We start from the raw sequence: 13,090 nt of genomic DNA, 5'->3' as shown, positions 1-13,090 counted from the left end.
ATTCCTTCGACATTATTCTTGGAACTAAAACTAATTGGGACGAAATCGTACGAAACGAAGACATTTTTGGCAATATTTACAATGTATTCCGTCATGACCGTAATTTGACACTGTCACATAAAAAGTCTGGGGGAGGCGTCCTCATTGCCATAAATGTAAATTTTACTTCTGAAGAAATTACAACTGAAAAACATAAAGAATTCGAGCATGTATGGGCCAAAGTATCAGTAGCAGGCGAAGTACACATATTGGCTCAGTGTACTTTTCACCAGACCACGCACATAAGAAATCATACGAATTATTTTTTCAAACTGTACAAAGTATAATGTCAAAATTAGAACCAGAAGCAAAATTGCACATATATGGCGACTTTAATCAAAATGAAGCAGACTTTTTAACTGACAATGAAAATGAATCCATTCTACTTCCAGTCGTCGGCGAAAATGATACTCTACAATTCATTTTCCACGAAATTGCTCTACTCGGTCTTAATAAAATAAACCACGTAAAAAACAGTCAAAATACATATTTAGACCTTTTATTCACAAATATGACCGAAGAGTGTGTATGAATCCATAACTCCGCTCTGAAAAACGAGACTTTCCACACAGCAATAGAATACTCAATTTTTACGCAAAAAAACCTGCCTACCGACTGTGAGTATGTAGAAGTGCCGGAATACAATAAGACTAATTTCGATAAATGTATTCTTCGTACAATAGATTGGGAACATATGCTTAGTAATGAAGGAAATGTCAACCAATCTGACCGAAATTTTCACGAATTTCTGAATATCATAATGTCAGAATTCTTCCCGAAGAAAAGAAGACGTAGAACTCACGAAGACAAATACCCTCAGTGGTTTTTTTTTATTATTATTATTATTATTACATTAATAATTTAACAACATTTTCAACCATTTTCCGTGCGCTTGACTGACTAAAACTAACTTAAAATTTATACCGTTTACCCGCGGTTACTCGGGACTTAACCTAATCCATTCAAATTCCCATTCACACTTCCACTCATTTTCCCATTCATACAATCCACTCACACATATTCACATAATTATTGCGTTTCACGCATTTTGTATTATAACACTTTCTTTTAGTTTTGACATCTTCTTTTTTTCTTCATTTTTACAATGTTAGATTAAATGTTTAGATTAATACCGTTTACCCGCTGTTATTCGGGACTTAAACCTAATCCACTCAAATTCCATTTACAATTCCAATCATTTTTCCATTCATACAATCCACCTACACATTTTCACATAATTATTGCGTTTCACTCATTTTGTATTATAACATTTTCTTTTTGGTTTGGCATCTTTTCTTTTTCTTTTTTTTTTTTTTTTTTGGCATTCTTCTTTTACTTTTTGCAGAGTTACCTCTTTTCTTGTCTTCATTTTTGTATTTTTTACAGATATTATGAAAACTTCCAAAAACCTTTTTAATACACTTAAAACTAACTTAAGATTAATACCGTTTACCCGCGGTTACTCGGGACTTAAACCTAATCCACTCAAATTCCCATCTACACTTCCATTCATTCTTTCACTCATACAATTCTTGCAGACATAGTTGTATAATTATTACGTTTCACACATTGATTTTTATACTTTTTTACATCTTTTTTTTTTCATTTGATCCTTTGTTTTTACATATTTTTCTAATTTCTTGCTCATTTCATTTTTGTTATTTTAACATATATTAAGGAAACTTCCAAAATTCTTTTTCACTTGATCTTTTTGATTCCACCTAAATTCACGAATTCCTCTTTGAAAAACGAACAAACTAGCATTTGGGTGCCGCTGTACACAGAAAGCAATACAATGGATAACCAACCACGATGCTGCTTTGCAGAGGGGACTTCTACAATCAACTTCCCATGTCAAAAAATCTTCTAATTTTTCGAATTGCAATTTAAATCTTGTTCTTACAATTTTTGTTACCCATTCTCTCACCTCTTTTGAAGAAATGCAATGATGAATTCTATGATCATTGCTATCTTGCATATTGTTTCCACATCGTTCGCAAATATCACTCTCCGCATCCTTTATTCTATATTGTTTCGATTTTTGTCGATTTGCAAATAGGTCGTTAAACAGCAGAAACAGTGCTGACCTATCTTCTGCTAATAAATAAGAATAGCTTAGAATTTTCCAATGAGCAGTCCAACTTACTTCGGGAAAATTAATTTTTTCAAGTGGAACAAATCCTTGCTGGTAAATTAATGAACGATAAAGTTGCTTAACAGAATCTACTCCATTATACAATTGAATCGATTTTTGAATCCACTCCTTTCCATTTCGTGATAGTTTAGCTAGATGTTTGAAATTCAGTAAATATTTTTCGCCGATGGTATTGTCATGCATTCGGTTATCTTTAAAAATATTCCAAATAAATAGCGCTTTACATTTTTCAGTAGGGTCAATCAGACCAACTCCACCGTTATCGATATCGAGATATAACTGTCTTCTGTCCACACGAAAAATGCAATTTTTCCAAATGAAATTTCCAATTATGGTCTTCATTTTCGCAAAGTGCAAATTTTTGGCTGGGAAAAGCTGAGCTATATACCATAGTTTTGATAATATAAAGGTATTTACATACCACACTTTTTCAATTAAACACATACTGCGGAAAGAAACCAACCATAATCTGTGTTTTATGTCATTGATCAACTTTTCGTAGTTCACATCAACAGTATCATTCCATGTAATTTTGAAGGTAACTCCTAGTATGTTCAAACTTTCAGTTTCGGCTACTTGAAATGGACCACCGTTGCAGTTATTTAAGCGTATGAATCGCGATTTTTTAAAATTTGCACTGATTTTCGAAAACTTGGAGAAGGAAGCGATGATATTCAAAACCTTATCAAGCTCTTCGGAGTTTCGGAGAAACACATTCACATCGTCTGCGAATGCAATCACTCTTAGGAACTTGTCATAAACAAGGACCCCGAGGACGCTTTGGTCAATGCTTCGAATCAATGGTTCCACATACAAAATAAAAAGTATCATGCTTATCGGACACCCTTGTCTGACAGAAGAGTTAATCTGAATTTCCTTTGTTAAAAATCCGTTATATAGAATTTTAGATGTAGCTTTACCGTACAATCGTTGGATACACTGAATCAGTTGACATGGAAAACCGAATTTCTCCATCACTTTCCAAAGAAATCGATGATCTACTTTATCGAAAGCTTTCTCTAGATCAAGGCTCAGCAAGAGACCCTTGAATCGCTTACTTTCTGTAGCTTTTGTCATAATCCTACGCACATCTTTCAGATTATCTACACAAGACCGTCCAGGAACACATGCACTTTGTCCCGATCCAACTATCTTTTCAATATAATTTTGAATTCTGTTACAAATAATTTTGGTAAACAGTTTATAATCAGTGTTTAATAAACTGATTGGCCGGTAATTGTCTAAATCTGTAAGATCACCTTTTTTTGGAATTAGGGTGATAATACCATTCGTAAATTCTTTAGGAGGGATACACTGTCCACTCAGGTATGAATTAAACAACTGTTTTAAATCAGATTTCAATAGATCAAAATATTCAAGATAAAATTCATAGGTTAACCCATCTGGACCCGGCGATTTTTTCTTGTTACACATTTTGAGTGTTTTCCAAAGTTCCTCTTCGGAAATTTCCTGCACGAGATGTATACTGTCTTCTGTTGCTAGTGATCTGGTTATTGAATTTAGTGGGTTCTCATATCTTTCGAGATCGGAGTTTTCTGGTGTGGCTTGGTACAGTTTCGAAAAATGATCATGTACTATGGATCCTAAATGTGTACTATCTGTTATTAACGCTCCCTCTTGTTTTATTTTCAAGCCAAAAACATTTCCCCGATGAATCGCGTTTGATAGTTGGAAAATTGTTATTTTTTCACCTTCTGCGATTGAGTTCGATGATATTTTTGCACCCAAATTTTTTAGACGATTTTGCTCAATATCCATTAATTTAGATTTAGTTATTATTATTTCATCTTGGACATCCTCCCCATGAGTTTGCTTGTCAAAATACTCAAATAATTTATTCGAAAAAAACGCTTTCGAAGCTCTGTTGGATTGATTCAAATGCCAACTCTCAGATTTGTAAAAACTTTTTACCTTTGATTTGAAGCAATAGTTCCACCACGCACTCAGATCTGTCTGGTGCATGGGCTTTCCTTGTAACGTGTTGTATTGAACTTTGAACCTATCCTTGATTTCAGAAACCGCTAGTAAGCTTGGATTTACCTTCCAGTAACCCCTACCACGAAACATCATATGCTCTTTCTTTATATTTAATTTTAATAACACACAGTGATGATCCGAAAAACTCAATGGTAAGGTTTTGCAGCCAGATACGTGGGATAAAAAATCTTTCGAAATATAAAACCGATCTAATCGCGAAGCTGATTGATTCCTGTGGAAAGTGAATCTATGCACTTTCATAGCTTTTGCAACATCCTTTAATGAAAGCAGTTCAACCAGATTTTTGAGACCATTTGAAAAATTTTTTTGCAATCCTTTTGAATCATTCTCCTCCAAAATACAATTGAAGAAGTAGACTACTCTCCGTAGGTGGTACGATGATTTGTTTCCTGGATACTACATCAGATTCGGACGAGTTAGAATCCTCCCGTTGGTACTTGCGTCCCCGCTTTCTGCTGCTGATCTCAATCTGCATAGCCGCATTCTCTTCATCTTCTTGGCTATTCGAAACGTTTTCCGCCTTGTCTTGATCAACCGATTCATCTTTTCCACTGATCTTTGTGGATTGTCCCACTCCATCTTGCTTCCCCAGCAGCACCATACCAGATTCCAACGATGGTTGAGTTGTGCGACCGCCCAGAACCACACTTGCAAAAGATCCATATTTCTTATGACTTCCTTCGCCGACGCCAGAAGCTGTTTCCAGGTTAGGATTGAGCTGCAGACGTGTATTAACACTCTGCCGCTTCGTGCAATTTGCCTTGAAATGGTCCAGAGCTCCACAAGCAAAGCATTTGCTTTGCATACCATCATGAAAAATCCTTGCTCTGATATGCTGGATAAGAAGTTGCGCCGGAATTTCCGAAACAATTTCCATATGAGCACCTCGAACTCCATTCCAAATCGGGAAACCAGATTCCGCTGAATACCGTTCTCGCACTAGTTGGCAGACAGTTCCATACTTTGCCAGAACAACGGCGATCTGCTCGTCCTTGACCTCTGGAGGCAACCCGAAGATCCGTACGTAGCGGAAAGTACCATTCGCAGGCGCCACAGATAAATGTACGTGATTTCCATTCGCATAACGGAATTCCACACTAGTTCCTAGTCTACGAAGCGCTTTTTGCATAATCTCATTCGATTGAAACCGGACAAATAGGCTGTAGTCTTCTCGATACATTGCACTCAGGTCATCGCAAACCCATCCCTGTTCCTTAAAGAACGTGAAAACCTCCTCATTAGTAGGGTTCCGTGTTTGAGATCCAAAGCGAAGCTTGATGGTGTTTTCTCTTTTCGGTTCCATTGTTTGGAAAATCGTTTCTTGAACAATACAATGTACTGTTCAATTGACTATTTAACTCAATAGAACAATAGATTTAACACAATATTGAAACTCTTCAATTGTCTCGAAGCACGTTTGATTCGGACGAAATAGCAGAGCTGGTGGAAAAAACGTCAGCTCTTTTCCAAGGCCTGCTGTTGACTGGTTCAATCCACAAATAAATAATTTAAAAAATCAAGAACAAAAAGCACACAAAAAGTATAAACTAACAGAATCGGATGAAAATGTATTTAGTTACCACCTTATTTGTCAAAAACTAAATTCGGCCATAAATATCGCATATGAAGAGTTTAATCGGAATGTCGAATCTGAAGTCAAATCCTGTCCGAAGAACTTTTTCAATTACGTGAAGTCTAAACTTAAGAGCAATAATATTCCATCACGTATGCATCTCGACGAGAATGTGGGTAACACTTCGAAAGAAATATGTAATCTTTTTGGCAATTTTTTTCAGGAAGTCTATACCACATTCTCCGAGCAAAACCATGACCGAAAGTACTTTTCATTTCTACCGGAATTTTCCAACGACATAGCTGTGAACAATATCACACATCAGGAAATACATAAAACATTAAAAAATCTGAGCCCATCGAAAGGCCCAGGTCCTGACGGAATTGCACCAGCAACCCTCAAGAACCTGGCTGACGAACTTACGCTCCCTCTCCATCGCCATCTCCTGTAATATTCCCAGACAAATGGAAACAATCTTTCTTAGTGCCTATTTTCAAATCAGGCTCAAAGTCTAACATCCGTAATTACCGTGGAATTGCTATTATCTCTTGCATTCCTAAATTATTTGAATCAATTATTAATGAAAAAATCTCTCAACAAGTAAAAAGGTCGATTACATGTAGACAACACGGTTTTTTTCAAATGCCGCTCTACATCAACTAACCTACTAGAATTCGTCACCTTTTTACTAAATGTAATGGACAATGGCAAACACGTAGAAGCCCTCTATACGGACTTTAGTAAAGCATTTGACCGAATCGACATCCCATTATTAATCTTCAAACTGGAAAAAATAAGAATAGCACACAGTCTTCTGAAATGGCTTAACTTATATTTAATAGAACGCGAACAAATAGTTCGTTCCCAAAACAACCATTCAAATCCCATTAAAGTCACTTCGGGAGTGCCGCAGGGATCCCATCTTGGCCCTACTTCTTTTCATTTTGTACATTAATGACATTGCCTTTATTATTAAGCGTATAAATATATGCTGACGACATGAAGCTTTTCGCAGAAATTGGAAATGACAGCGACTTTGAAGCATTCCAGAATGAAATAAATGTATTCTACACGTGGTATGAAAAAAGCCTCTTACAACTTAATGTAAAAAATATAATGCAATAACATTCAGCAGAAACAACAACCACCAAATATTGTAATATCCCTAGGAAACGAGACTGTAAAAAAATGCAGAATAGTCAGAGATCTAGGCGTCAATCTTGACTCTAGACTCACATTTATTGAACACTACAACTCAGTAATAAACAAAGCAAATAGAGTGTTAAGCTTCATAAAACGCTTTGCACATAACTTCCAGGACTCATACAATAAAAACATTATACACCACATACGTAAGACCTATTTTGGAATACTGCAGTATTGTATGGAATCCTTATATTGTCGCACACGAAGAACGCATAGAGTCTGTCTAAAAACAATTTCTTTTGTATGCACTCTGTAAATTGAACTGGTCATCATTCCCTCTTCCCTCATACGAAGCACGCTGCATGCTCATCAACATAAAAACACTTAAAGAACGTAGAAAACTTACAATGCTTTTCTTTGTAAACGATCTTATTTCACAACGCGTACAGTCAACGGAATTGTTATCTGGCCTAAACTTTTATGTAGCAGGACGTCAATTAAGAACAAGGAGCTTATTCCTAATAAAAGCATCTAGAACAAATTATGCTAGCAACGCTCCTGTAAATCGCATGATGCTTATGTACAATCGTCATTGCGACAAAATTGACATCACAATGAATAGAGAGCAAGTTAAAAACATGTGCCGTGAAAATAACAATTAGTATATAAGAGAACATTGTAATAACATATGTATGTAGTCTACATTTGATTGACAAAATAAATAAAAACATTAAGCCAAAATGTTGAAAATCGTACTTAGAATAATATTTTCGGTGAAAAAAAAACTGAAACGAATATTAAAGAATCAATCACTATGGTGTGAGGCAACCTCTGTTCATTGGCCAAATTGCAGTCTATGGAATTTCTGTCCACACTCACTGTCAAAGAGCGTACTGTAAAACAATAAAAATAAAAAATCCCACACGTGCTGAAGCAAGCGAACATCCATTCGCCCATACCACCCTTTCTTAGGTTCATCTTCATCGTGAAACTGAAACAGTACATTCTTGCATCGCGAAAATCTTTCATACTTACGGTTACTGAAGTAGCTGACATTCGAATGACCAGTCAAGGCATCCTCACTGGTCAGGGCCAGCTTGGGATCATTGGTGGTAGCAATTGGAGCCATATCCGCTTTCTGTCAAGATGACAAATGTGTTTGTTTTGATTTTGTTCTTCCCACGAATAAAACCTGCTACGAGCTTCTATTACCGCTGCACTAGATTCCTAGAATGTTGCACTCGTTTACTTCCCGGTGAAATCCTTGCCAGGGGAATTCAATTGTTCTACACGACGAGACGCGGGAAATTCCCTTTCCTGATTCCTCGTCCAAAGCACAGCTTTATTGAACGTATCGAAGTAATCACTTCCTTTCTGAATGAATTATCGGTCGAATGGGTGCGGGGCTCAATAATCGCCAAGAACAACGCTACGCTATCCGCACAGCACAAGTTTCAACCAAAGAAGCGCCTCGTCTCCGAGCCAGCACACAGAACAGATTACCACCCTGGGCAATTGCAATAGATGCTGCGATGACACGCAAATTGCACTTGTCGAACGCGAAACTGCAATTGCACTTTGTACGCGCGCGCGATTTTTGGACTATAAACACTCGGCACACGAGAAAACAGAACAAGTTAACCGTGAAACAGGTTGTTACACTATCTTTGTGCGCTATTTATATTTTTCGATAGTTTGCCTCGATAGTCGCTGGACTCTCCTCCGCGCTGGATTGCTGAACTATCTCCTTTGCTTGGTTACAAGCATGTGCGGTGAAACACAATCAGCGATGAATATTTTCCACTGCAACGGTTTCCTCTCAATCAAAATAGAACAAATCGTCAACAACAAACAGCTCAACCAAAACAAGATTAATCACACAGCTTCCGAACAAGAGCTACAGGTATTGAACGGCGCCTTCCACTGCACAGTCTCATTTGTCGTTTCAAGCAAGGCGGTACAAACTAGCGACCTGCAGCGGTTCCAAACTAGATTGAATTTTGGACTACTTTCTCAGTTACATAAACTTTTCCTCTCGGCGCGATTCTACCACACATTCACACCTTCCCGATCTTTCTTGTCTTTTCGCTAAAATGATTGGATGAGGTATACTTGATTAGCTTTTTCACATCCGTCATGCCATGGGCTATGACGCGGGCACCGATCGAAACTCCTGGTTGGCCAGTTTGTGTACGATTCCGCTGAGCCAGCTTAGTAATTCTCGGTGACACTTTTTGCCAAGTATGAGGATCGAGCGCCGACCAGCGTAACAACACTTCCAAGATTCAGATTCAAACTGAGCCGAGTTAATCGGAGAGATTCACGAAAATTGCTCAAAAAGTAGAACACGGTCGTCGGTACGCTGCCTTCGGAACGAAAGACAAACAAAGGCAGATGAGTAAAAATAATTCTTGACCGCATGAAGCGCACAAATAAAATGTGAATGATTGGAACCGATTACGCTGTTTGCGCGAGGCGTAGTCAAATAGACAACGAGTGGCACACGGTAGAGCGTGAGCGTTGTTCTTGGCTGATATGGCTCAAACGTGGTGGATGGGTTGTTCATCTCAGCGGTGAATCGACGTTTTTTTGCAACATCGTGCAAAGCAACATTGATTATTACAAAGTGAGCCACGTTAAAACGTTTATAACTAGACCTTGAATTCTTGATAGATTCTAGAAACATTTGCATCGAAAGTTCTACACATCTATTATTATAATTAAGAAAATTATACTGCTCGAAACAAACTATTCAACAATATGAAAGTGTCATACATTATCTTATCAAAAATACCAGTACCAATGCCATTCTGATTGGTCCATTGGTAAGAACAATCTATGCTCCCCAAACATATTTACCGTATGCGTGAAAATGTTTGCACTATTGATTAATGTCAAAACCTGAAAAGTTCTCAAAAATTTCGATTTTGTTTTTTATTCATTCAAAAGGGAGATATTTCTGAGAGTCGATCGAATTTCCACTTGCTGCAATTACGCCCTCCACAAGCTTCCGGAACGCACGTCGAAGCCTGGAAGCATTTCTCTTCAGGTACGGGTCAATGTTTGTTTGAGGCTTGCTGTATTCTGGCGGGCATTTAGAACAGGCCTTGCCCTTCAAGCGCGCCATGCTGAGTAATCCAGCGGAAAAAGATCGGGGCTGGTTGGCGGGCATATACGCTTCGCCCAGAACGGCAGATGTTCCTGCAATCACTTCGGAGTGTGGTCCGAGGTTTGGCAAGGAGTCCCATCTTGTCGAAATACAACAGGCTCGCTCCGGGCCGTACTGCTATTTGATCCATGAAAGAACATACTTACTTAAAAACCCGATGTAGACCTCTGTGTTTATTTATTTTATTTTTTTTCCTTTATTGATTTAATTAGGCTCAAGTGGATAAAGAGCCACCATCAAGCAATACATTTTAAAACTATTTGAATATATTATAACTACATAATTATTAACTTAAGTCTAATTAGCTAAAACTACAGTGCAATATAAAAAATATATAATTTATTCCTTCGTTGCCTCGTCGGTTGTCTTGAACAGTGCCTGTGGTGGGTCGTAACAACTACATCGCTAGTTGATGTAGCAACGGTATACTGTGTTTATTTTGTCACCTTTGAAAATGAGTACCGAGTTCATTTTTTGCCATAGGAAGCCATTGATCCAAACTAGATATGGACTAAACAGTTCATGGTTTAGTGAGCGACTCGTGTTAAAACTTTGATTAGTGCATAGAATAGTAAAAATATTTCTTAATTCTAGGTTCTCCAAAAAATTACCATCACAATCTTCTTCATTGCATTTTTTTGCAATCTTCTTCATTGCATTGATGCCAAACGTAACGCCTGCAGTTGGTTATCATGTCGGCTTCTACTACTGAAGAGAGTCCATCACGTGTTAGCCACAGATTAGACGCGGCCTTGTCGACGTGTGACCGGTCCCGTTGATAGGGGTGGGCACCATGCACTGCCTTCTGCTTCCAAACTGCAATCTTCTCCTCCACTGTCTGCAGATTGCAGTTGAATTGGTACTCCGATTGCGCCAAGTGCAGAGCGCTGTATCGGCGCAGACAGCTCGGTATGGTGCGTTTTGGTTGGCGCGTTCTGCGAAGAACTCGCGCAGTTATCCGTACCTGAGCAACATACAGTGCAGATATGTCGTCTATTCCAAGTCCCCCTTCTTTGCGTGGTAGTGACACTCCCTGCAGTGCCGATTGAGGATAGTGCATTCCGGCCTCTTTGAATGCTTTCCTCATACTCCTCTCAAGGTCTTCTAGGTCGGTTTTGTTCCACTTGACTACTCCAAAATATAAGGTCAGCAGGGGAACCGCGAATGTGTTGATCGCGCGTACCTTGTTCCCCGCATTGAACAAAGTCATTAAGACACTGTTCACTCGACTCGAGAACTTGTCTCGCAGCTTCATCTTGATGTCGGAGTGGCGAGTCCCGGTGAGCTGTCGGAATCCAAGATATTTATAAGATTCGCCACGCACCATGTCCCTTATTAACTCACCATCATAGATCTCGCAACCTCCGGAATCGGTGAGCTGTCCTTTCAGCAGATGGACACAGTGGCACTTATCGAGGCCGAACTCCATGCAGATGTCCCCGCTTATTTCTTCGATAACTCGGATAGCTACACCTAGCCACTGACGTGAAACAGCGTAGTCCTTGAGATCGTCCATGTAGAAGGTATGGATCACTTCTTCGTGGACTTCTTATTTTATAGCCATGACCGTTTCTATTGAGCGTCCTACTGAGGGGGTTCAGTACCAGACGAAACCAAAGCGGGCTGAAAGAGTCGCCTTGGAATATCCTTCTCTTTATCTGCAGCGTTCTAAACTGCAACACGACTATGGCAGCGCCGATGATGGCCGGGTCTTTGCAGCCATGCGTATTTTTCCTGCATCCTTTCTGCTCTTCTGCGATAATGTGGTGTTGTTCGCAGTGGGCAGAAACTTTGGCAGTAATGATGCTGCTTAGTATTTTGTACAGACTCGATAGGCACGTTATCGGTCTGTCTGTCTTTTATGGGTTCAATGTGTTGCTGTCTTTCGGGAGGAGGAAGGTGACGCCACGGATGGCGAGTTCAGGAAGGTTGTGTGGATCACGTAGCGCCTTGTTGAAGCACTCAGCTGTCTTTGGATGTGCGACGGTCAGGTTCATGTGCTAGAAGTTCTAAACACCATCGGGGCCCGGTGCTGCGGTTCGCGGACATCATTCTTTCCTTTGTAGAGTTAGAGTAACGGTTCAGCCATTTTGTTAGGACGCTCAATTGCTGTACCAGTGTGTCGAGTTTTCCCGTCAGCTGGTGAGCTCCCAGCTGCCGAAGTTCAGTAGGCCGCACGATCACAGCAACTTGGCGATATAATTTCGCCGATCTGCTACCTCTTCTATACGCCATCAGCCTTCCAATTGCGGCACGCTTATTTAGGGTCCGTTGCTCCAATCTCCTTCGCCATGAAGGCTCGCGCCTTTCACGTAGATATTGGAGCAGTCCGCCTCTTAGGCTGATACGGTATCCTAAACTTTTAGCGGACACCACAGCAGCACAGTAAACTTTCAGGTGCAAATCCTCCATGTTCTCAACATCAACCAAGTGCAGCGTGTGAGATCGTCTCGTCGTAATGAAAAACCAGATGGCGTAGTAGCTGTTGATCTGGCTATGGATCTACCGGCTCAGGGGGTTGTTGTACTGTGGCCTCCACTGATTCTGATTCGCGTGCCCCACTCGCGAATAAATTGCTCAGCCGTACTGAACTTCGTCTCGACTCATCGCTTGCTCTGTTTGTTCTGTAGCTTAATTCCCTTTGCGCCTGCTGCTTGATCTGGTCGATTCCCGTTAAGAAGAGCATGTTGTTGCGTACAATCGCTCTACACCTCGCGTTCATCGCGTTCTGATCAAGCCTCCCGACAAACTTTGGATACGCTTCCTCGAACATTGTAAGTATTCGAGGGCGACCGCTCATGTCCGTCTTCAAAGCAGCGCAGATGTAAAAGGCGCGGATCACGAATTTGTTCATATCATGTGTCCACATAATCCGGCTCCTAGTGGTACCCACAAGTGTGGACGACTGTCGTCTGGTACACCCAAACTAGCGTTGGCAGAAAACATTACATCTTTGGCAGAAATGATGCCATTTCGTGTGCTGGAGAGT

At 39.8% G+C, this 13,090-nt stretch overlaps 1 protein-coding gene across 1 annotated transcript in view; it reads right to left on the bottom strand.

Annotated features, from left to right (window-relative positions):
- Positions 1-9,365, bottom strand: part of LOC129780298 (6-phosphofructo-2-kinase/fructose-2,6-bisphosphatase 1-like) — a 270,999-nt gene extending 261,634 nt beyond the window's left edge. The window contains exon 1 of the mRNA XM_055788378.1: positions 7,968-9,365. Within this exon, the coding sequence (XP_055644353.1) occupies positions 7,968-8,061 (94 nt within the window). The 5' untranslated portion in view covers positions 8,062-9,365. The remainder of the gene's footprint in view (positions 1-7,967) is intronic.
- Between the last annotated feature and the right edge of the window lie 3,725 nt (positions 9,366-13,090).

This window comes from Toxorhynchites rutilus, chromosome 3 (genome assembly GCF_029784135.1).
Source record: "Toxorhynchites rutilus septentrionalis strain SRP chromosome 3, ASM2978413v1, whole genome shotgun sequence".
Lineage (NCBI taxonomy): Eukaryota > Metazoa > Arthropoda > Insecta > Diptera > Culicidae > Toxorhynchites > Toxorhynchites rutilus.
The sequence above is the reverse complement of the archived record's forward strand: the minus strand, read 5'-3'. Positions and strand labels throughout refer to the sequence as shown.